Below are 22,381 nucleotides of genomic sequence, written 5' to 3' on the forward strand. Positions count from 1 at the left end.
GGGACAGCCCGGGGACAAAGGCCTGTTGTGGTGAACAGAGGCTGTTTGTGTCCCCACCACATCCTGGTGTGCTCTGCTGGTCAGCAGCCATGCCAGGCCCCGGTCCCTGTGCAGGAGCAATACCAGGGAGATAGCCTGGGTAGGAGCCAGAGGATCAGCCATGCTGCTGGGAGAAGCCTGGCCCAGGATTGCTGCATCCTTTGATGTTCCTACTGACAGCAGAAAGCAGCCCAAAAATACTGGGAAGGGAGAGGAGTGCTGCTGTAAGGACAAGGGCAGGATGGGTTCACACTAACAGAGGGCAGGGTTAGAAGGGATATTGGAAGAAATTCTTCCCTGTGAGCATGGTATGGCCTTGGCACAGGGTGCCCAGGGAAGCTGTGGCTGCCCCTGGATCCCTGGCAGTGTCCAAGGCCAGGCTGGATGGGGCTTGGAGCACCCTGGGATAGTGGAAGCTGTCCCTGCCAATAGCAGATGGGTTGGAACTAGATCATCTTTCAAAGTCCTTCCCAACCCATTCTAGGATTGATTCTGTGCTTGTTGAAACAAGTTGCAAGCAGAAAAATTGCTGGCTGTATCACAGGGAAGGGGGATAAGCCTGAAGGCTGCTATTCACAGCATTCCTCGTCCCAGGGAGAGGGGACACATCAAAAAAAATTAAATTATAAAATTTAAAATCCTTGCATTTAGATTTGATGTAAAGACATAATTTATATTTTTTTACACTCTACATAACTAAGCATTACAGCCTGTAGCCCTAGGAGTTAAAATATAAAGATGGGAATGAGAGTTTTAAAAGGGATGATGAACACATGCTGTTTTATGAGGGGAAATTTAAAATCTGAGAATGTTGAAGATGGTGCTATAAAAATGACATCTCCTAAGAAATAAAGGAGCTTTGAATCTATGGCACAAAGCTGCCCCTTCATCAACCTGCTCCAGCCTTGCTCTTGGAGCCATTGCAGCTCCTTCTGCCACACTGTGCTCCTGGGCCAGCATTTCCCTCGTGTTTTTTTTGGGCTGAGGCTGCAGGATGTGTTGTTGGAAATGTGTTGCTTGAGCTCTGGGTTTGGCATGGGTGCCCAAGGTCCTGGCTGAGGACCTTTGTACACCCTCCTGATGTTTGCTGTTGGAACAAAGTTCCTGAGCATCACTCATGCAAAAAGGGGACTTTGGTAAGAGCGCTGTGATGAAATATCTCTGTGTAAAGTGCAGATGGGGGGACTGTGGTGGCTGGAAGTGCCCAAAGAGGAGTGTGGTGTGCCTGGGAAGGCTTGTTGGAGTGGCTGGAAATATGAGATCGCACCACATGTAAGACCATGTCTAGATTATGGTGATGGTTCTGAGCTGTGCAAAGGCAGAGGGGTCAGAGGGATGAGGGTGGTGGGCACGTGTGTTAGGGCAGGAGCTCCCCAGGGTTTAGTGTGATGGGGCAAAACACTTCCCTGGCTTAAATTAAAACTTGTAGTGTTTAGAAAGGGCTTTTGCCAGCCCTCACTCCCTTCTCATCCCATCTGAAACATGGCGTTGGCCTTGACTGTGATTTTGGGAGATGGTTATGATCCAGAGGGATGCTGCAGCTCCCCATGTATCTGCTACCTGCCTTCTCTAGGCACCAACCTCTGACTGATACACACCTGCCTCTTGTTATTGGTTTTTGCAGTAGGAAGACTTTGTTTCCTCCAGGTGAACTTTTTGGGAGGTTCTCTGCAGGAAATGGAGACCCTGGGGGCCTCCATTGGCCCAAGACATGCTGAGGGTGCACAGTGGAAGGTGTTGCCCTTCTCTTAGAGACCATAAATAAAACACCCTGGACAACTGGAAGGACACAGTTTGGGGAAATTGGGAGTGGGGCTGGGCTGAGCCCCTAATTGGCTACAGCTGTGAGCAGCACTGACAGCAATGAGACCTGGAGTGCCCAGGGGCACTGACCAACCACCAAAGGGAACAGAGGGCACACAGGTGCAATGCATCAACAGGAGGGGAATAAAAGGCTGGGCTAAAGAACAAGAAGGGGGATGCTTGAAGCCTTCCAAAATTCTATGGTGATATTTGTGTATTGTGGCCATCTCAACTGCAACGTGTGCTGTGACAGACAATGGCTTGGCCAAGCTCAATGAGACTAGGATGATGAGTACCAGCACAGGTAACCCTTCCTCCCCATCCCAAACACATCTTCCTCCATGCATAGACCTTGCATGAAGGGTCCTCCACAGCACTAACTACCTTCAGACACAAAAAAAGTTCATTTGTTCCAGACAGTCAAGTCCATCAGGCTTCACACTTTGCTTTTGGTGTGCTAAGGGTCATGACCAAGGTGGGACATCCCCTCTCTCACAAACTTCCTTTTTTGTCTCACAAATCCGAGCAAGAAAGAGAAGTTGCCACCAAGAAAACTCCCCTGTTTTGTCTCTACAAAGTCAAATTTAGAAAATATTGAAGTGGTCTGGAGGAAGAGCTTCTTTCAAGCTTTCTCATCCTGTCTGGCTATGTGTGGAATGCAAAAGCTTTAAACAAAGAGGTTTGGGTAAAGTCTTCATGAAATAAGAGAAGACTTTTAAAATCTTCTGAAGTTCATCTTCATCCTAGAGATTTTTGCTCATCAGTGTTGGAGTTTTGTTTGGGGTTTTTTTTTGTTGTTGCTGTTTCCCACTGGGAGTATATTCTGCTGGAATGAGCCTTCCAATCTGTTTTTTGATGGAGTTTCCATCATGTTGGGAATAGACTGCTGTTTAAATCAGGCAAATGGTTTTCACTAAAGATTTTGGGGTTGTTTCCCTTTGCTCCCAAGTATTCATACCACAGTTTTGCTTTCTCTGGCTGCAAGTTGAAGAGCCTCTGTAGCTCATGAGAGCAGCTAAATTTATTAGCAAAATGTCTCGTGCTGGGCTGAGGCCAAATCCCAGCTCCCGGCCTTCCTGTGGTTAATGGACCGACCATGCTGACCCGACTTCATGGCCATGTTATTGCTATTTATTTTAACAGCTTAGCTGGGCTGGGGGGGACTTGGGAGTCTCTGATTCCACCTTCTGCCCAGGGCAGTTCCCCGCCCTGGGGTTGGATGAGGTTGCTCAGGGCTTTTTCCATCCTGGTCATTAACACCTACAAGGATGGAGCTGGGATCACCAGCCAAAGCTGGGCTGACCCAAAACTTCCTCCCACTGTTTATTTGTTACACTGCCTGTGCTGGGTCTATCAGCTGCTCTGTTCCTCCAGGTTTGAATGTGAATCCATGCTAAGCCCTCCATGCTCCTCCAATGGGATAACCAAAGATCAGGGATAGGGGATGCATGTCCCCTCCTGGCAAAAAGTTGGGGCTGAAATGTTGCTGGGCTTGGATGCACAAGGACCCTGGTCCCAGCCCACTCCTGGACAGGCACACAGCTCACTCCTTCAGTATCTTTTATTAATGTATAGAAAATGCATTAAAAAAAGGAACTATACATAGCCTAAGAGCGGTCAGGACTAAAAATACTGGTTAACAATGGTTAACAAGCGTTGATCCCATTCTCCAAGATACATTTTCATTACAGGGTGGGGAAGGTTGTTTAATATATTATTATTTATTTATATTATAGATTTTATTTATGCATTTATTTACTTTTCTTTTCCCCCTAATTTGGTTCCAGTGGTTTGAGTTCATCTAATCTATTTGAGGCATTTCATTGCCTCTGCTCTCCCTTCTTATTTATGTTTTTAAACTTTTTTCAACATGTTAAGAACATTTCCAGGATAACACCTGTACACAAGGGGTGGCTTGTTTGTTTAGGTCTTTGTGTCACCATCCTTCTGAGAAGCCACTGACATCTGAAGAAGTGCAGGCTGGGTGTTGAGGCAGGTCTAGGCATCAGGATCTCCCAAGGGAAGGGCCTTTCCCTCCCACTTACCCCAAATTTCCCCTCTGGAAGGGGCAAGGAGCTGCCACCACCATCCCCTGATGGGTGGCATCCTTTTAGGAAAGGGCAAGGTGGCCCTGGAGGTGCTGGTGGTCCCCAGGGGTCTCTGTTGGGTTTATGGCCATCCCAGGGTGCTTGGCTGGCAGAAACAGGGATGGGCTTTTTGTTTGGCCCCAGAACAGAACCCTTTGTTAGTGGGTGTAAGCAGGAATTAAAGGGTTTTTTGGGGGTGAGAGTTCATTGCTGGCAGTGTTTGGTAAAGTCATAACTTGTGGGCATGTCTGGGGGGGGCACAGGATAAGGGGGTGGTCACCCCCAGCAGGAGGGCAGCTCTGAGCTGGGATGAAGGTCATGAGCTGGCGTGGAGGTGAAGCACCAGGAGAGTACTTTGGCTCCTGCTGTACTCTGTCAAGTTGCTCTGAGCCTGTTGTGGGCATGTGGACACCACTGGCCAGGCCCTCACCAGAGCATCACTGGGAATGAAGGTGCATGAGCTGTGCCTTCCACACATGAGCACTTCACCTGGGATAAGCATCCCTCTGGGAAGGAGGCAAGAGGTTGGGACAAGAGTGCATTTAGGCTGGTACTCAGCTTTGAGATGCCCATTTGGCCTGGTTTAGGGCAAATTTGGGAGAGTAAAGTAATGCAAAGTTAAGGAGTAGAAGCAGACTTCTCCCCAACCTTTGTGTGGATACTCTCCCGGTACCTTCCTACCAAAACCCAGCTACCCTTGGGGAGAGGCTGGCCTCTCTCCTTCTTGAAATTATTCATTTATAGGTGCTATCACTGTACTAAAAGCAGCTTTTCCTTTCAGGACTCTCTTTCTCTTTGGTTATGTTTCAGGGCAGTGTGCAAGGGAAAGGTGGGCTTGGAGAATGGAAACAGAGGGAAATGAATATAGGGCATGAGATTAAAGTCCCTTTGTGTTTCCCTCCTCCAGGATTTTGGAGTTAGAAATAACAGGTGGCTTTGAAAGGCTGCAAGGGTCATGGGCACACACGATGTTCTGCTGTGTGAAGGATTTGATGTGCTGCTTCCTGTTACACAGAATGGCATCTCACAGTGGATACTGTGGTTTGGGTAACAGCCTCATGCTCCTTTTTGGGCTCTGCAACAAGCCTGAGCCACACAAACCCAGGATGGCAGTGGAGCCACCAGAGCCCAGTGGAAGTTCACATGCTGAAGCCAAGTCTGTCAAGATGAGCACTGCACCAGATCCAGGCTTGGTTTCTGGGAATTTCGGGGCCAAACCTGGTCTAGCTGGAGAATGAACTAGCCCATCCAGTGATGGAGGGTGAGAATAAACTACTTAATTATGGGGCCTTCTGGAGCATCAGCATTAAGCACAAATTTGCTGGCAGGAGCTTTGTCAAAAAAAAAAAAAAAATTTAAGGCAATATAGAAAAATAACTTTCTGGGAAATTGTATCTTGTTTATGGTCAATGTGAACAGGAGACAATGGCCCAAATGCCTGGGTCATCATTGCTGCTTGTGTGCCTGGGCTTGGGTTGGGTTATCACCAGGAGAAAACCATGATGTGTAGAAATCTTTCCTTTAAAAGATTGTAGCAACTGTCTTTCACCAATGCCATGGAAAGGCAACATGCTGGTATCACATGAGGGTTATGGACCAGCACTGATGGATAATAGCACTGGAAGATTGGATATTGTCCAGTTTCATACCTGACTATGCAGTTGGGTCAACTGGGCTGCCTCATCCTGGTTACAGGACTTGTACAAAGGATGACAGACATGAGGAGGGAGATGTATATATATATATCAGTAAACCTGCTTAGAGAATCATCAGCCTTTTTGAGGATATTCTTTTGAACCTCCTAGAAAAGCCTGGCAAACTTTTTTTTTTTTTTTCAAACTTTCTGTTTGAGTCTTACTTTTGAAAAGAAAATGCATTTGCCTTTCACTTAATTGTGAATGATAAGTGTGTGTTTCCACTGCCATCTCTTCCTTTCTCCTGGGTAGGTAAGAAAACAGCACCATCCATTGCCAGTCTCTGCTGGTTATAACCACTGCTCCTTGACAGCTTTTGTTGGGACATTTCTTCCTACAAATTCTTGATGGTTTGGAGAAGAATTTACTCTGCTGGTCTACTAAAAGCCTTCTTAGGCTTTAATCAGTTCCATTTGCTGCTTTTTGTTGGCTTTTGGGTGTTAAAGCAGGGGTGGGTGCTCAGGAGGCATGACATGCCACCATCTGTGACAGTAGCCATGTCCTGCAAGAGATCCCATCATCTGCAGCCTCTGACTCACCTGTTCCAAAACTGGTTGACTTGTTGCCAGATTTGATGCCAAGGGGAAGTAAGAAGGGACACCACGTTTACATAGGAGATGTTGCTGAGCATCCTTTCTCCAGGCCAGCTTGTAAGCTGAAGGAATGGGCCCTGTATCTGATCTTGACCTCAGTGTTAGCTGTGATTTCATGTGCCAGTATGTCCATGGAGAAGGAGGCTATGTTTCCCATTTAATGCTCCTCTTCAGCTTTGCAGCCTTCGTGACTAACATCAGAACATTAAGGAGTGTGACCACAAAAGATACACTGGCCTGAATTATAAGCTACTGCAAAGATGCCTTTATGTTGCCATCTGAAAGATGTTTTTGAGACAAAGCAGCTTCAGTGTGATAAAACCAGATCAGCAGTGTTTAGCGTTCGTAATGTTCCTTTGGCTGCAAATCCAGTGATGAGCTGCATTGTCCTTGGATGCAGGGATGAGTCCCTTCTTGGAGACCAGGCCAGTGACAATGCCCAGCATTGACCAGAGTCCTTGGAGAGGAGTGACAAGCATGGTGGTCATTTGGGCTGTGTGGAGATGGGGACAATGACAACAGGGCACAGACAGAGCTGTCCAAAGGGTCCATCTTCCTTGAGTTAAGGATGGGAAGAGTAAACTCTTTAATTCTTCCAAGGGCCTTGAAGTGCTCCAAAATCTGAATAGAATACCTTCCAGGAGGGGAAGCAGTTGATTTCCTGTTAGAGAGCTGGCAATACCAAGGCACTGAGACTTGTGTCCCTCTTGTGATGGCATTGAAGAGGGATGGTGTAGGAGAAAGAAGGAAATGGGCATTCCTCAGCTTGCACTTCTCTTGCCTTAGCTGCATTGTCATAATTCCCTGTTTGGGTGGAGGACCATGAACAGGAGCACCTGAGCTGTGACAGCTGCTGGCTTCAGGTTGGGCTGCAGTTGTGTGATATATTTTTATTGCTGCTCCTCCTCTGAGACTCTTTTGTTTGGGACCAGCGACCTCAGAGAGAGAGAGAGCATGATGGAATATAGAAATAACAGAGGAAATGGGTCCTAGATTTCAGGACCACAAGTAGGGATTCTTCTCCCAAGTCTTCTAATTTAGGTCCTTTCTTCTCCATCAAGTTCAGCATAACCCAGGCAGATGTCATGGACCTGGAGTAGGCTGAGTTCACCTTGAAGGAGTGGATAATGAAAGCTGGGGCTGGTTCTTATTCCCATACACTTCATGCACACGAGGATGACTTTGTGGTGGGACCAGCACATGAGCTGTGGGCTCTCTGGAGTTTGCCTACATATGCAGATATTTGCCAAGCCCTCCTGTGAAAACTGGGGATGGGATGAGCTTTTGCTTATCCTCACTTGGTCCCCAGGTGTCCAGAGCCTGCACATAGCGGGGAGATGGGCCTCTGCCTGCTGGAAGAGTTGGTGTCTACAGGATGGCATGAAGCTTGGGACCTCCCTGCCAGGAGGGGACAGGGAGGCAGGGAGAGGTCGGGCATCCCTGGCCATTGCTGAGCTGGAAATGGCCACACCAAGGTACCTGTGGGGAAGGTTTGCCACAAGCCCCGTGACAAACATTTCTAAGGGGATTTGCTGGGGATTTCTATGTCTTTTAGAAAAATATCAAAAAATCTGTCTCTTTCTTCTCATGTTAAGGGCCAGAGTATTGGGATAGGGAGACTGGAAATTTGGTATTTCTCTGGGACAGATGCAAAGCAATGAGGTCTTTCCTTTCCCATGGCCTTTCTTTGTGCCATGGTTCCCTCCAGCACTTGTGAGGGGCAGCTTGCTATCTCAGATGAGTAGTAACTTTTTTTTTTTTCCCTTTTCATATTATAAAATACAAACAAATGACAGAAAAGGTCAGGTGGTGGGAGGCAGGAGGGGTTCAGCTGGCTCAGAGCTGTAGGGACCGTCTCTTCCTCCCAGAGATGTTACGGTGGTTGTAGGGTCGCATCTTCATTTCCACAAAGGGGATGGAGAACTCGTGGCCTTTCCAGTGGTACCAGTTAATCCCCTGGAGGGGAGAGAAAGGCAGAGGGTTAAGGAAAGATCCTAACAAGAAACTAGAGTAGGAGAGGAAGGAAACAGGTCCGATTGGTGTAGAGAAGCCAGAAGGAAAAACTTGTTATAGCAGGAGCAAGCAGCTCCCCTGCTTCTATGGCTTGATTGTTTTTTTCCCACTGCTCAAAGGCTGATCAAATTTCATGTAGGTCATTTTTTAATCTAACACACCACAGCAAATGACTATGGCAGTGTGTGCGAGGCACAAAGCCTAGCTGGCTTGAAGGTGGCTCCCTTTGCTACAGCTGGTGTGGGGCCATGCCACCAGTTCTGACCCTGGTGCACCAATCATTACCCCCCAGCCCTAACCTAGGCTTGCTGACATGTTCCCCTGGAAGAAATTGCAGAGGCTTTCAAGGCAGCTGTGCCCTTACCTGACCCTGGTGCACCAATTACACCACCCCAGCCCTAACCTAGACTTGCTGACATGTTCCCCTGGAAGAAATTGCAGAGGCTTTCAAGGCAGCTGTGCCCTTACCTGACTGTGCCGGGACTCTCCGTACTTGCCATTGAGGTTGGTGCGGTGGCAGTTCTTGTACCACCAGGCCCCTTTGTAGGACATGGCACAGTTAGTCACAGCAACATCGTTGTCCCTGTCCTTGGTGGAGAAGGGGCGTCCCTGGTGATAGGTGAGGGAGTCTCCTATGGAAAGAGGTGCTGTTAAGGTGATGGAGTCTGAGATATCTGGTGTTTTCACAAGGAAATTGGGATACTCTGCGTTTGTGGTAACCATTCCAATTAATGGCTCAAACAGCTGACAGTCTGGGGACAACGTCAACTGGAATTATTCATAACTGGTTCATCTGAGGTCCTCTGCTGTCTGTTTAGGATCAGTGCAGACCGTAGCAAATCTTTGAGACTTCTTGGCTTTGTCAGATAAAGTGCTTGGATACGTGTTTGGATCTGAATTTCAGTGTTTCAGAAATTATTTAAATCCCATATTTTGGCATCCCTGATTTCCCAAGGCTTGGCTCTGCTATATAACTTCAGGATGCTTTCAACCTCCTTCTTTCCTGTTAGCCAAAGGGAGCTTTTCCTCTCAAAGGAGACCAAACATTCATCTCTTGAACCAAGATGCTTGGCCATCTTTTCTCTTTTTGGATAAGGGGAAGAAGTTTTTTGGAAGGTGTGTGATGTCTTATTCCACCAAAACCTCTAACTTCATCCTCACTGGATAACTAGACAGCTGCTTTTGTGTGGAAGAAAAGCCAGAGTAAAATATGGTGAATTGAGTGATGTACTTAGAGGAGACATTCTAAATATGCTCCTTGGTAATCCCTAAGGACATGTGAAGTGGGCCCATGCTGGCTGTGTGCAATCCAGCCATGGAGAGACTATTGCTGTCATCCTTGGCAGTAGGTTGGGTGCTTTGTGCCCTGGGGTTTGAGGTTAGAGCAAGTGCTTTGTTGCACACCGTCAAGATTCCTGTCACCTCCCTTCCAGTGGCAACTAAGTGATATTATATAGGGGAATTCCTGCATCTTGGGTATGTTATGGGGTTCCACCTAGTACATGGTGGAAGTTCCATCATGGAGGCTTGCACTGGGCATGTCTATCCCAGATGAAGGGGCTACACTTGTACCCCTTCTCCCTTTCTGAGGAAGAGACCCCCTGTGCCCTCCCTCCAGCACCCACTCCCTTCTGGTGGGTAACTCTAACTCTCCTGAATCAACCAAGTAAGCAGGTGTGACAGTGTCCTTGCAAAACTGGGCAGTGTTTGGCCTTTATGTGAGGAAATGACTCAGAGATTTCAGATTTTTCCATAGCTGTGGAAAGGCAATAAATACAGCCTCCAGCACGACATCAATAGCCAGCTGTGGCTATTGCCAAGTGAAATGACACCTCTGATGGCTGACCTGGTCATTTGAAGAGCAATGTCTCTGATATTAAATATCTAATCCCCAATGGAAAATTCCATGTCCTTAGTGGGATTTATCAGCCTGGTTTACATGATGGGCTGCAGGAAGGCAGAAAGGACTATGGGTGTTTTTCTCGCTCTAGACAAGTGAGATTTCATGTTGAGATTTCCTTTACAGTCTTGGACCAACCAGTCACAGGATTTCCCAAGACCTTCGCTAGCAAGGAGGCTGTACCTGAAGTGCCATTGTAGTCCCCAACCCGCAGTTTGTAGAGGCTCCTGGAGTCACCAATGGAGAACTTGTCATAGTAGGCATATGCTGCCTCCTGGCCATCCCTCATGTCTATTCGCAGCTCGTAGCGCCCTTGGGACGTGATCTTGTGGATGTTGTCCAAGCCTGTCGAGACAGTGAAACACCCAGTGAGACCTGGATCTGCTCCATGAACAAACAAGGAAAGCTCTAGGCAAATCAAACAGTAGTGGGAAATGGGAGCAAGGAGAGGAATCAAAGTGCAGCAGCACTTGTAGTGAGTTTGTGTGTCACCTGGCACTGCTGGGGTCTGGATCTCTGTTCCCACTCGAGCTTCACTTCCCTGTGTCTGTGAGCAGTGGGTTCAAGGTCCAGCTTCAGATTTCTTCATGCTGCTGGAGCTTGGAACGTTCAGCCGTTGAGCTCTGGTGCTACTTATGTTGTTGTTCACCTCCCATACAAGCCCAGAGTGTGTTTATGCTGCAGGTCCCTTTGGCTTATGCTCAGCTTTTGGAGGAGCACATTCAATTTCAGAGCTGTGCTGTCTCCCACTCACTCCTTTCCTGCTTTCATTGGACTTTCTGGCCAGCAGTGCAACCTGTAGTCATCCATGGACAGTAATGGATTTTGGTCCATGAAAACTGACAGCATACATACCCCCCCTTCTCTCCTAGAGAGAACAAACTAGGGAGCTGCTAACCTTCACAGTGTGCCTTTATGTGGTGTGCCTCTGCATGAGTTCCTGAAGTGAAGGGCAGGGAATGAACAGAAGGAAAACTGTCTGAGGGAGAACGTAGAGGAATGTGGTGAAGGGCAAGGAGCCAACAGCTGACACAGTGCTTATGGAACTTAGGTTTGACACATCAATGAAAAGCAACCAGGGAAGGTCATACCCAGCCAAAACTCATCCTCCAGGTTTCCAAAGCCAACCCGGTAATCTGCCCATTTCCGGAAGAAATCGGTCAGCCCGTTCTGCCGCCGCTGGAAGACCTGATGTGGAGGGAGAGCAGGGGGAAAACCATAATGATGGAGATGAGAAACAGCTTTGACAGGCTTTGGACACACAAGGTAAAAATAATAATTTTTCTTTCCATTGTGCCTTTCTGGGGAGAAAATTGCAATGCCCATCCAGTTAGTGTTAATTGCAGCCATGCAATTAATTCGTGTGCAAGTGTAGAAACCAAAGAGATATTCGATAACGTCCAAAGCAAATCAATGGTAAAATAGGAAGGATTTGGCCTTCAAGGTTTCTGCTTTAACTAGTATATGGTGCCTCTGGTTTTCTAGCGCATAATTCTGCTTTGAGCTGGCTGTTTCTGTGATATCCAAGAGTATGCTCTGAAGCAGAATGAGAGGGAAATTTACTGGCTAGAAATCAGCATTTGAGGAAGCCCATTTTTTTTGGTTTTGACTATACATCTAGCAGGGTTTTGTGTAATGTGTGTAAAAGTTTGACATGAAAAAGATCAAAGCACCATGGCATTATTTACTTACACTATCAGTCCATCTACGTCAAGACAAGCAGTGTTTGTGCAGCTCAAAAGCCAAACAGGCATTTGTTTCTAAAGTTCTCCTGTGCAGACTCAATTGGGGTGACGCCTGACACCCTCCTTCTGCAGGCAGTGTGAATCATTCCCCGTGAAAGCTACCAGCCATTAATTTCATTTCTAGAACAATAAATCAGCTTCACTCACAGATTTTGCTCTCCAGAAGCACTGCAAACATGCCAAATAAATCAAAGGGCATTTCTCCAAGTGTAACTATTATTGCCGGAGCGTGAGCCATTCCCTGCGGCGTGTGAAATGAAGCGTGTGATGCTGAGCCTGCTGTCATTCCCGTGCTTTGCTGGTAGGGGCCCAGTTACTTTGTGGTGGGGACAACATGCCACATGGATACTCACAATCCAGCCACCTCCATCCGTGGTCATGTCACAGTACACGGGCACCCGCTGGCTGAGGTCCCCGTTGATGGAGATGGTGTAGACCCCGCTCAGCGTGTCTCCGTTCATCAGGTGCTGGGCACAGTCCTGAGGGTTAGCAAACACACGTCCTCCTGCAAAATCAAAATCAAAAAAAAGGGTAAAATTCAAGCAAAGAGATAACTTTTTCCCATGCTTCAGGCTCCACTAGTTACAGTCCAGGAAAAGTCTGTCTTGGCTTCTGCATTCTAAGTAATTCCACGAGGCGCTGAGACTTTTTATCTGCTGTCGACCTCAGAGAAATTACTGGGGAAAAAATGTGTGCATATATTAATTATTCTTCCATATGTCTTGGACTGGAAGGGTGCGTGGTAATGTCACAATGAATGATGAGGGATGTCACTTCTTGGACCATCTTTCTGCACTGTGTCTGAAACCCTGGGGTTTAAGCTGTCACCAGCCTATTTAGACAGCTGTGAAAATACCAAAAACCTGTTCTCTTCTCAGGACTGCCAGCTCTAATCAAGTTTTATTACAGTACTCATTCCAGGGGGATTCTCCTGATTCTCCATGCCCTTGGAAATGATGGTGGACTTATGCTGAGCTAATTGTCACTTGCAAGCTGAGCAGGAATGAGGCCGTGTGAGATGCTTAGAGGTAGGTAGCATGGGCTATGTGACTGTGCTACTGGTGTTATCTAATGAGGAAACATCTTATTTTGTGGTCAAAGTTTAGAAGAGTCTTAATTCTGACAATTATTCTGGCAGTATTGGAATATCAACTCTGGGAACAATTTTTTCTTATTTAAGACAGAAGAGGGAAGTAAAATACATCTCTATTTTTTTAGTGTTCTTATGTAAGGATGATGGAATAAACAAGTGCAGAGCTGGCAATGTGGACGTGGTTTTCAAGGATGTCTCTGTAACAAACTGAAAAGGTGTGAGGGACCTTCAGATCTTCTGTGCTGAGTGTGTCCATCACAGTTGTGCAGTGCCCCATAGGACCAAGGCACAACCCTTGTCTGTTGCTTCCCACTTGGGTGTATCCCCCCCCACCTTGTGACCTGAAGACTTGAAAGTCATTGTTGTGTCCAAATGTTGAAGATCCTCTCTTTTTTCTCCCCATCTTCATGGTCTGTAGCACAGCCTGGTGAGACATTGTTTGTATTTTATAGTATCCAACAATGAAAACTTCTTCAACAACGACTTTGGGCTCCCCTGAGCTCTGTGGAGATTGCTTGTTTCTTAATTTATATTCATATCTTTAAGAGCCAAGGAGACCTTGAAAGACATCTCAAACCACTATAAATTATAAATACTGTATCTGTTTCTTCCTTTTGTCTCATCTGTATACAATTCCCCAAGAACCTTATGCAAACAAGAAACAAAAGAGGCTGAGCTATTAATATGTCAGGGGGAAAAGAAGAACCCTGGGATGTATACTGTAAGCAGGAGGAAGCAAAACAATTTAAATTAAGCCTGGGTGGCTTTCTTTACTTTTTTTTTTTTTTGTCATTAAAGACAAGTCCTTGTTCTCTGCAAAGTGCCTTGATGCATTGCCAGAGTAAACTGATTTGCAGATCTGGATGCTTTGATGAGAAATGCTGTCCATGGATTGCATTGCCTTGGTGATAGCTCCTGGTTGCTTCTGTCTCATCAATATTGGGGTAAGTGGGGAGAAACTGACTTGTTGCTAATGCCTATCTTCATCTTCAGAGCAAGTTAAATGTGTTGGATGCTGCACCAGCTGACAATGGGGACTAATGTTGCTGAGGTCTGACACTTGTGTTTGATGGAAAAGGTGCTCTCCTTGCCTGACATAAGTGGGCTTCTGCTGCTTTATCCCACCTGAGAAGTCACCCCCATGCAGCTTCATCTCTGACTCCCAAGTGGCCTCAAATATTACATGTCTTTTTCTATCACCTGCCTAAATTGTACTGGATTCATGCACATGTGTAAGAGGCAAGAACTGTTATCTCTTAAAAGCAGGTGAAGAGACCTTTGCATGTAACCGAGATGTGGAAGTGTATCCACAGCAGATTCAAAGAAAATTCTCCTAATTTGAGAATTAAACTGGCAGCACAGATGGAAGGAATTTTGGTGGACATCATCTGTAGACTTCTCAGTGCTGTTGATGCCCAGGATAAACATTATTGGATTCCTAGCTCTGAATAAGATGCATTCTTTTTGTAAGTACCCTGACCTAGCTATATTTTTCAAAGAGCATGAGGGACAATTTGCTTTGCATAACTTCCATTATGAATGGTTGCAGAGGATGGGGGCACTGGTGACATTCTCTTGCAAGCTTCATTCTTGGAAGAGTAAGTATCCTGTCTGTGAGGGTTGTGGTGACTGTGCATGCCCACTTTTTGATTTCAAAACAAAACCACTTCCATTACTTTAGCGGATTGTGAATGCTCTAGAATGAGAGTGGGGAGGAATAATGCAATTAGATAAAGTGCGGGCTCTGCTCTCTGTAACTCCACTGGTGGTGGTGGAGATGTACCTGCTTGATATTTCCAGGGATACCCCAACCCTGAAAACTTTCAAGGTCAAATTCAACAGGGCTCTGAGCAGCCTGATCAAGTTAAAGATGACCCTGCTCACTGCAGGGGGATTGAACTAGATGACCTTTAAAGATTCTTTCCAACCCAAAGTATTCTGATTCTTTGCTATTTGTGGGCAATCAGATCATGCCCACAGCATGGAGACACTGGCTGGGTCCTCTCCCAGGACCATACCTGTTGATATGTACTGCTGATTTTAGTGGATTTTTTTTTTTTCCTCTGTTTCTGCACTTGAGGACAGACATGGGCAAGGCAAAGGGCCTGGTAGATGGCTCCTGGTCTGAAGCTCAAACCCCCTTGCCCTGGTCTGGGTCTTGTGTTTGAATCATAGCTCCTTCAGCCATTAACTTTTTGTAGCAAAGCAGCCCCGTGGGTCATGGCATTATAAGTAGCCCTCTTTGGATCATGAAGGAATGCTGCCTGAGGAGGGAAGGTCCCTAAGAGCAGTCCATTCCTACCAGCCTGACATGTGGGCCAGCCTCCTCGTGTCTGGGTGGATGCAGAGTGAGGCCTCACCTGTGGTGAAGGTGGTCGAGACGAGGCCGCTGCGCATGGCGTTCTGGGCAGCCTGCAGGTGCACCGTGTACTCCGTGGTCTCAGAAAGCCCCTCCAGACGGATCCACGTGTCCTCAGCATCCACAATCAGCTCCTGTACATGGGTCCCAGAAGGAGGCAGACACCAAGAGCAACAGATGAGAAAAGCAATGGGGAGCCTAAAGAGCAAGTGAGGAGGGAAGGGAAGCCACAAACTACTGCAGCCTGGCTGAGGAGCACTGCATGACTGCTTAGAGCCCTGGATTGAGTGAATGTGAGTTCAGCCAATATAGCCAACATTTCAGAATTGTTGGGGTGTGGGGGAAAGCAACCTGGTTTGGAGATGGATTTAAATGTTTGCAGTCTGTGTCCTCTGTCAGCTGGGTCTGTTGGGACCCATGTGCCTTCAGTACAAGACATGACTGATTGCCCAGCAGTGCAAGAAATTGAGCTGGCCAAGCCTGGTTATCAGCCAGTTTTGACTCTGTTGATTTCTGTCATGTTAATTTTTCTGGTTGTTGGCCGGTGCCACACAGCATTATTGGACCCCTTTTGCAAAGCTATTCTCCTCTGGCTGCTGTGAGCCAATCACACCAGCAAAGGAAATCAGACTGTTTGCCATGACGTATTTCTGACAGTGTTTGTTGCAGCTCCTCCAGAAAGGCAGATGTGGACACACTCATTAAATAATCAAATGTATTGTATTGCAGAATTAATTAGCTGCCTGTGCCTTTTTTGCAGGATGGGCAAAAGGCCTTTTTAGCATCTCTGCAGAATAATACTCTCCTGCCTCAGCTTGCTTGTGTTTCACAACCTGTGAATTGCCTTTGTTCCTCCAATCTTTCCAGGTAACCCCTCTATGCCCAGACCAGTAGGTGTACCTCAACATTTTACCTTAGGCAATCTCTTCTTGCTTTTTCCTATCATCCTGCTTAGCAGGAAGCAGTGTCTGCCATTCTGGCCTCCCTGAGCCACTGAGCATTGTTCTTTTGCTCTGTTTGGCTTCTCCTGCTTGTTTTAACATGGCCTTCTTATTCCCTGACTGAATGAGGCTCTTTGGTGTGAGGACTCACTCACCTTCCTGCTGCCATCAGTGGATCTGTAGGTCATGATGTAATTCTCAATCTCTCCCACGGGAGGAACCCAGGATAGCAGGGCACTCCGTCGTGTGACTTCACTGGCTGTCAGATTTGTTGGAGGATCCAAAACTGGAAGAGTGGATAGGGACACAGGGAAGTGCAATAATTTCTCACACACAGCCACCTCAACCCTACTTCCCAACTCAGTACACTGGGATTCAACCTTGCAGCACTGAGCTACAGCCCAAAGTCCATCCTCACCCTCAGTTTCAAGACCTCATCACCCATCCCCAGGCTTGAACAGAGCTCTGCAAACCCTCTAGAAGTCCTCCTCTACCTGTGTGCCACCTTAAGGGTAAAATTCATGTGCTATGGGACCTGTCAAGCAAAATGAGTTGTGTTCTTCTGGACTTGGGCAAAAAAAAGACCTGGTCAGGGGTCTGCTCAGGAAACCACAGCCAGGGGAAATCACCAAAAGAAAGGGATGGATGGATGGATGTTGAAAGAGTGAAAATAATGGTTGATGTTTGTTGATTAAAATTGTGTTCTTGCGTTGTGCCCTGCACTGGTATTTGGGATTGGTGTTTGTGTCCTTTTGGCTCATGGCTACCTCTACACCCACAAGAGCTTTGGCTCAGCCTTGCTGGCTGCTTTTCCTGGGGTGAGTGCATGGCTAGGGATGAGGGGTGAGGGAAGGGATTGTACGTACGAGTAGTGAAGTTGGTGCTGATGGTCTGGCTGGTGAGAGGCCCGCTGGTGGCATACATAGACACTGTGTAGGTGGTACTGGGCAGCAGGTTGGTCAGCTGGTACTCCTGGCTGTCTCCATCCACGAGAATTGTTTCTCCTGCAACTGTAGGCAAAAAGGGATGAGTTAGGGTAGATATTGAAAATGTGTCTCTGGATATGACCTCATGACAAAAAGCATTTCTATTGCTGAAGCACCATAAGGTACTGTGCAGCAGCTGAGCTGTAGTGGTGCTGTTCAGTCTGAAGGGTGGTCTGATTTTTCCCACAATCCCTATAAAACCCAAGGCAAGGGCTCCTTCCCTTTTCCCCCAGTGAAGGGCTCCCACTGAGCCCTGGGCTTTGGGATGGGAGAGAGGTTGAGGTGAGCTGAAGCAGAGCCCTGGTGTACCTGCATGACGGGTGAGGATGAGGACGTAGCTTTCCACCTCCGACAGCGGCGGGTTCCACTGCAGCAGTGCCTCGGTGGGAGTGATGTTGGTGGCTGTGACCCCCAGGGGGACATCCATGGCTGCATGGGGGAAGAGATCCAGAGAGTCAGAGGCATTAGGAGACTGGACTATGAGCTGGAAGGGCTTCTTGTGGCATACTGCTCTATGCCCTGCCCTGCTGCCCAGACACATGTGCCTGCACAGGAGTTAGTGCTGCCCAAGCTGGAGTGCAAAGAGGTCATTGTTTGTGTTACTCTGCTACCTGGGCTGCTCTTCCACTCTTTTCTAGATGCCCAGTCTGGCTTGTTAGGGATTTTCTTTAGGCTTTGAGGAGCCTGGCGATAGCAGAAGGTTTTATGCTTGCAGCAGATGCTGCTTGTGACAGGGCTTCCCTAGGGATTATTTCTGGAAATCTGTACTCTGTTCAGGAAAGGTTGTCATGATTGCCCAGCAGCATGTTTCTGGCTTCGTGGTGCCTGGTACACAGGTTTATTACTTTTACCCATGACTTCCCATGCATACTTGGGATAAACTTTGCTGAGACATACTTCAAAAGTCCACACTGAGCCCTTCTGAGCCCTGCTTATCATCTCCAGCTTGCATCCGGCTGGTGTGAGGTCCAGTTTGCTCTCAGTCACCTGGGTATTAGTGCAAGCAGGAACTGCCAGCCCTGGGCAGGGCTGGAGCTGACACTGTTTGGTTGTTCCCTGCCCACCAAGAGCTCCTTCCCACCTGTGTATGCAGTGATGGAGGCCAGCTCACTCTCCTCCCGGCCCCGCACGCTCTTCAGCTCAATCTCATACTTGGTGGCAGGCTGCAGGTCCTGGAGAGTGTACTCAGTGGCATCCCTGGAGATGGCCATGCTGTCTGTCCTTCCTGCAGAGATGGAGCCAAGAGCTTAGACATCATAGCTGGCCCCATCCCTGGGGCTCAGGAGGAGCTTGGGTGGGGAGGGCAGTTCCACAGGGCACTGGAGGTATAAGTGGGTTTTGTGCCTGCAGGTGCACTCCTGTGAGCCCATCACTCTGCTGGCCTGGCCTTTCCAGCATCATTGACAAAGCTAGGGCCAAGGGAGATGAGGGAGGCAAAGCAGATGAGAGAGCTGGGATTTCAGGACTGAGCCCTGAATCTAACCATCTCTGGGGAGGGCACACTGCTGGGGGCGATTCTATGTGCCCCTCTGTGCCGAGCTGGCTGCAGTGGTCCCTTTCCATCCTCATGCCATCACCCCATCCTCTGCCCTGGAGCCAATCCCAGTTATTGGTCGCTTTGCCCAAGGCACTGAGATGCTGCCTGGGTGAGGATGACCTAGTGGCTTGCCTGGGCCAGCGGATGGAGGGAGGGCTGGCAGCTGTGAGCTCAGGGCATGAACAGGAGTGGTCTGGCCCCTTACCTTCGGCAGCACGGTAGGATATCCTGTAGTGGTCAAAGGCAGCCATGGGAGCGCTCCAGTAGACCATCATGGACTCCTGGGTGACGTTGCCCACCCTGAGGTCCTTTGGTGCATCAATCCCTGGTGAGATGGAGCACAAAGAAAAGCTGTGGGAGGCAGGCCCACTCCCCATGCCCCTGCCTGCCCTCCCCGGTGCTGTCCCATGCCTGCTGGGGGGTGTCCCGTGGTACCTGTTGTGATGGAGCCCACGACAGGCTCAGAGCTGATGGTGCCGTGCACGGCCACCAGTGACACCAGGTACTCGGTGGATGGCTGCAAGCCCGTCAGGCTGATGTGCCTGCGGGTGCCATCGAGTGTGACCTGCTGGGCCTCCTCCTCCTTATCCCGGGGGCTGTAGGTGAGGATGAGGCGGTCTGCTGGTGGAGATGGGTCACTCCATGTGACATTCACACTGGAGGATGTCAGCTGGGAGAAGTGGAGCTGTGAGATGGGCCGGACACCTGGAAGATGGAGAGGAGAGATGCAACCCCAACCATCTGCAGATTTTTTCCAGTGCTTGAATGGGAAATACTTAAAAGAGGTGGCAAAGCTGAAGATCTGGGCTCTCCATTGATCTGAAACTCTGCTGGGATCAACCAGCAGAAACAGGAGGGGAAAAATGGTGCTTTTTTCAGCTCCACCTGCAAACATCCTCCATCCCAGACCCATATGGTGGGTGATGGAACTGTCCCACTGCAGATGGCGTATGTTGTCTGCACTTCATGACTGAAGACTTTTCAGCCAGAGGTCCTTGTGAGGTCCTCCAAGGCTTCATTTCTTCTTCTTATGGGCACACAGGCCACCCTGCCCACAGAGGACAGCACAGCAAGTGTGTTCAGTGCTGCTGTCCAAAGGGATTGTGCCACCACATTGGTAGGGGCCATCCTCATTTTGAGGTCAGCTGCTCCTGTGTGGACACATTGACCCTGATTCTCATACCCATCACCACCAGGGTTTTGGTGCCAGGGATGCAGTGGGCTGGCAGAGGTGCCAACAAGGTCTGTGCCCTTGCCCCCATCCCTTGTGTTTCTCTACCTGTGAAGGCATCCACGCTGGCCTCCAGGCTCTGCTGCCGTCCCCTCTCAGCGATGATGGAGATGGTGTACTCTGTCCCGGGCTCCAGCTCCGAGAGGGTGAGCTGTGACTCGTCCCTGGACACTGTCACTTCAGAGGCCATGCCCGAGGCAGGGGTGAAGGTGATGCGGTAGTGGTCGATGGGACCCGTGGCTTTGGTCCAAGCCAGTGAGATGGACGTCTCAGTGGAGGCTGTCACCAGCAGGTCCCGGGGGCTGTCAAGCTCTGTGGGAGAGGGTTGGTGCAGAGCTTTGTCCCCATGCACTGACTGTCCCATGGGGGCATCTGAGCCATAGCAGCCAGCTGTGCTTGGAGCAGGCAGTGGGGCCAAACTCACCAGTCCTGGCATTCATGGTTGCTGGCACACTCTGCTGGCTGTCCATCACGGCTGAAATCCCAATGCCATACTCTGTTCCCGGCACCAGATCTACCAGGGAGGGCAAAGAACATGACAGGGTGACCTCAGGGTCTGTGTGACCTCTTCTTCCACCTCCCACAAGTGGGGGTACAGGAGGACCCTCCAGGGCATCCCTCAGGTCAGCAGTTCCTCTGCACGTTGCAGAAGAGCTGAGTCTTTTCAAAAAGCCCTGTGGATGCCGTTGGACAGGGAATTTGGGTTATTTTAGCCCAGAAACAAGCCATTTTTAAAAGCTGTTGCTGAGGTCTGCTGCAATTGCTGGCGGTGAGATAGAAGCTCTTGTGTGTGTGAGCTGAGATGGGAATGATAAAGTAGCTATATTTTTTTCCAAAGTGATGCAGCATCAAATATTGTCACAGGGCTGGTGTCTTGGAGAGGAATAAACTATGTAGAGTAAATGAAATGCACATTAATTGGGAAAGGTGCAGTCTTTCTGGGAGCTGAATTAAGCCCTGTTCTTTAGGGTAGAAATATCCTGAGTTGCTTCTCTCAAGGAACTTGGGAATTGAACTCATCCAGCTCCGTTCCTCTTGCACTGCTTTATTTCCATGGAATATCTCTTGCCTCAGCCTGTCACTTCTGCTTGGCTGCTGGTGGCTTTATTCCCCTCTTCCCTGTTCTTCATGATCCTTCATACAAAGTTAGAAAAAGCAATAAACTCTCCAGCTCAGCCTCACTGTGCCTCACCCAGGGACAGCACCAAAACCTTTCCCAAGAGGTCAGGAGGGAGAGACACTCTCCTCCCCTGCTTTTCTCTTGCTACAGTGCAGTCTTGATGATGGGGAGAAGTTGGACCTGCTCACCAAGTGTCAGAAGTATTCTGGGAAGAAGAGTCTGGCAGAAGGTAGGAGAAGGAAGAAATGAGCAGGAGGATATAAACCTTTTCTCTCCCAGCTCTTTTGGGATGAGCATATTTATGGTTATTTCTGTGCAAATGCTGATTTTTAATAGAGACTACGGGTCAGGGCCAGGCTTGCTGCCCTTTAAAGTGTAAATCTTTGATAAACTCTGCTCAGTGCCATTCCACACTGCTTTTCCTGCAGGTAGATGAGACTGGCTGAGAGAATTGCTGGTTACTTTCATACCATGGATCCCATCAGGTTCTGGGTGACTGGAAAAACACCCCAATGGATTTTGCACAAAGTCCAACAAGACTGGAGGATATGACTACTCTGTACAAAAAGAGCTTTGGAAGAGGCTCATGTGCCATCCACATTATGACTTTTTTTGCTAGCAGAATGGCTTTTTCATTATTTTCTGCTATGACTAGATTGGTTTGTTTTGTTTTTATAATTGGTTTGTTTATGACACCGTACACTGGGGAATGGAAGCAATGCACTTGTGTGATGATGGAGGTATTATATAAAAAATAACTCTGTACAACTGACTTAAGAATCTGCATCTCTGCAGCTTGCTCTGGTTGGGTTTCTTGCAGCCTTACCTGAGACTGGAAGAGCCTTGGCAGCTTTTTTAGTTTTATTGAGAAAAACAAGGGACTTTAGGCTCTTGCCATATATTCCAAGGCAAGCTCAAGCCATGGATATTGTCTGTGTGTGTCACTGTTGTGCCTCTGCCCAGGAAGGGGGATTTGGCCCATTTTTAATGCTTCTTCTCACCTAGAAAGCCAATATATGTCCTAAAGGAAAGCTAGCAGGAGTCCAGCACCGAGGCTCTGATCTCATCCTACTTCTCCCCACGCATCCTCATCAAGAACACAGAAGAAACCAGCCCTGATGGTTTTCTTCTTTCTACATTCCACATTTTTCAAGGTAACTGCTCTAATTGCCTTGATGCCCTCCAGCCTTTCTTGTGACTCTGCTGCTGTGCCTGCAACTTACCTATTGGCTTTCCCACT

The 22,381-nt window shown here is 48.2% G+C and overlaps 1 protein-coding gene and 1 long non-coding RNA gene across 6 annotated transcripts in view; one reads left to right on the plus strand and one right to left on the minus strand.

Annotated features, from left to right (window-relative positions):
- The window catches only part of LOC132331293 (uncharacterized), a 39,958-nt gene that overhangs the window by 7,210 nt on the left and 10,367 nt on the right, over window positions 1-22,381 (plus strand). For 2 of the 5 annotated variants that reach the window (XR_009487539.1, XR_009487540.1), the window contains exons 2-4: window positions 11,243-11,395; window positions 12,784-12,902; window positions 13,766-22,295. This is a non-coding gene — a long non-coding RNA (uncharacterized LOC132331293). The remainder of the gene's footprint in view (window positions 1-11,242; window positions 11,396-12,783; window positions 12,903-13,765; window positions 22,296-22,381) is intronic. The other 3 variants (XR_009487543.1, XR_009487541.1, XR_009487542.1) reach the window with 3 other exon arrangements.
- TNR (tenascin R) overlaps window positions 3,389-22,381 on the minus strand; it is a 33,342-nt gene continuing 14,349 nt past the window's right edge. The window contains exons 8-21 of the mRNA XM_059854603.1: window positions 20,446-20,535; window positions 20,070-20,333; window positions 19,226-19,495; window positions 18,996-19,115; window positions 18,335-18,478; window positions 17,563-17,682; window positions 17,134-17,277; window positions 16,423-16,553; window positions 15,328-15,460; window positions 12,228-12,379; window positions 11,221-11,317; window positions 10,313-10,474; window positions 8,698-8,861; window positions 3,389-8,172 (exon numbers count right to left, since the gene is read on the minus strand). Coding sequence (XP_059710586.1) covers window positions 8,053-8,172; window positions 8,698-8,861; window positions 10,313-10,474; window positions 11,221-11,317; window positions 12,228-12,379; window positions 15,328-15,460; window positions 16,423-16,553; window positions 17,134-17,277; window positions 17,563-17,682; window positions 18,335-18,478; window positions 18,996-19,115; window positions 19,226-19,495; window positions 20,070-20,333; window positions 20,446-20,535 — 2,111 coding nt within the window. The 3' untranslated portion in view covers window positions 3,389-8,052. The remainder of the gene's footprint in view (window positions 8,173-8,697; window positions 8,862-10,312; window positions 10,475-11,220; window positions 11,318-12,227; window positions 12,380-15,327; window positions 15,461-16,422; window positions 16,554-17,133; window positions 17,278-17,562; window positions 17,683-18,334; window positions 18,479-18,995; window positions 19,116-19,225; window positions 19,496-20,069; window positions 20,334-20,445; window positions 20,536-22,381) is intronic.

The sequence above is a fragment of the Haemorhous mexicanus genome, chromosome 9 (assembly GCF_027477595.1).
Source record: "Haemorhous mexicanus isolate bHaeMex1 chromosome 9, bHaeMex1.pri, whole genome shotgun sequence".
Lineage (NCBI taxonomy): Eukaryota > Metazoa > Chordata > Aves > Passeriformes > Fringillidae > Haemorhous > Haemorhous mexicanus.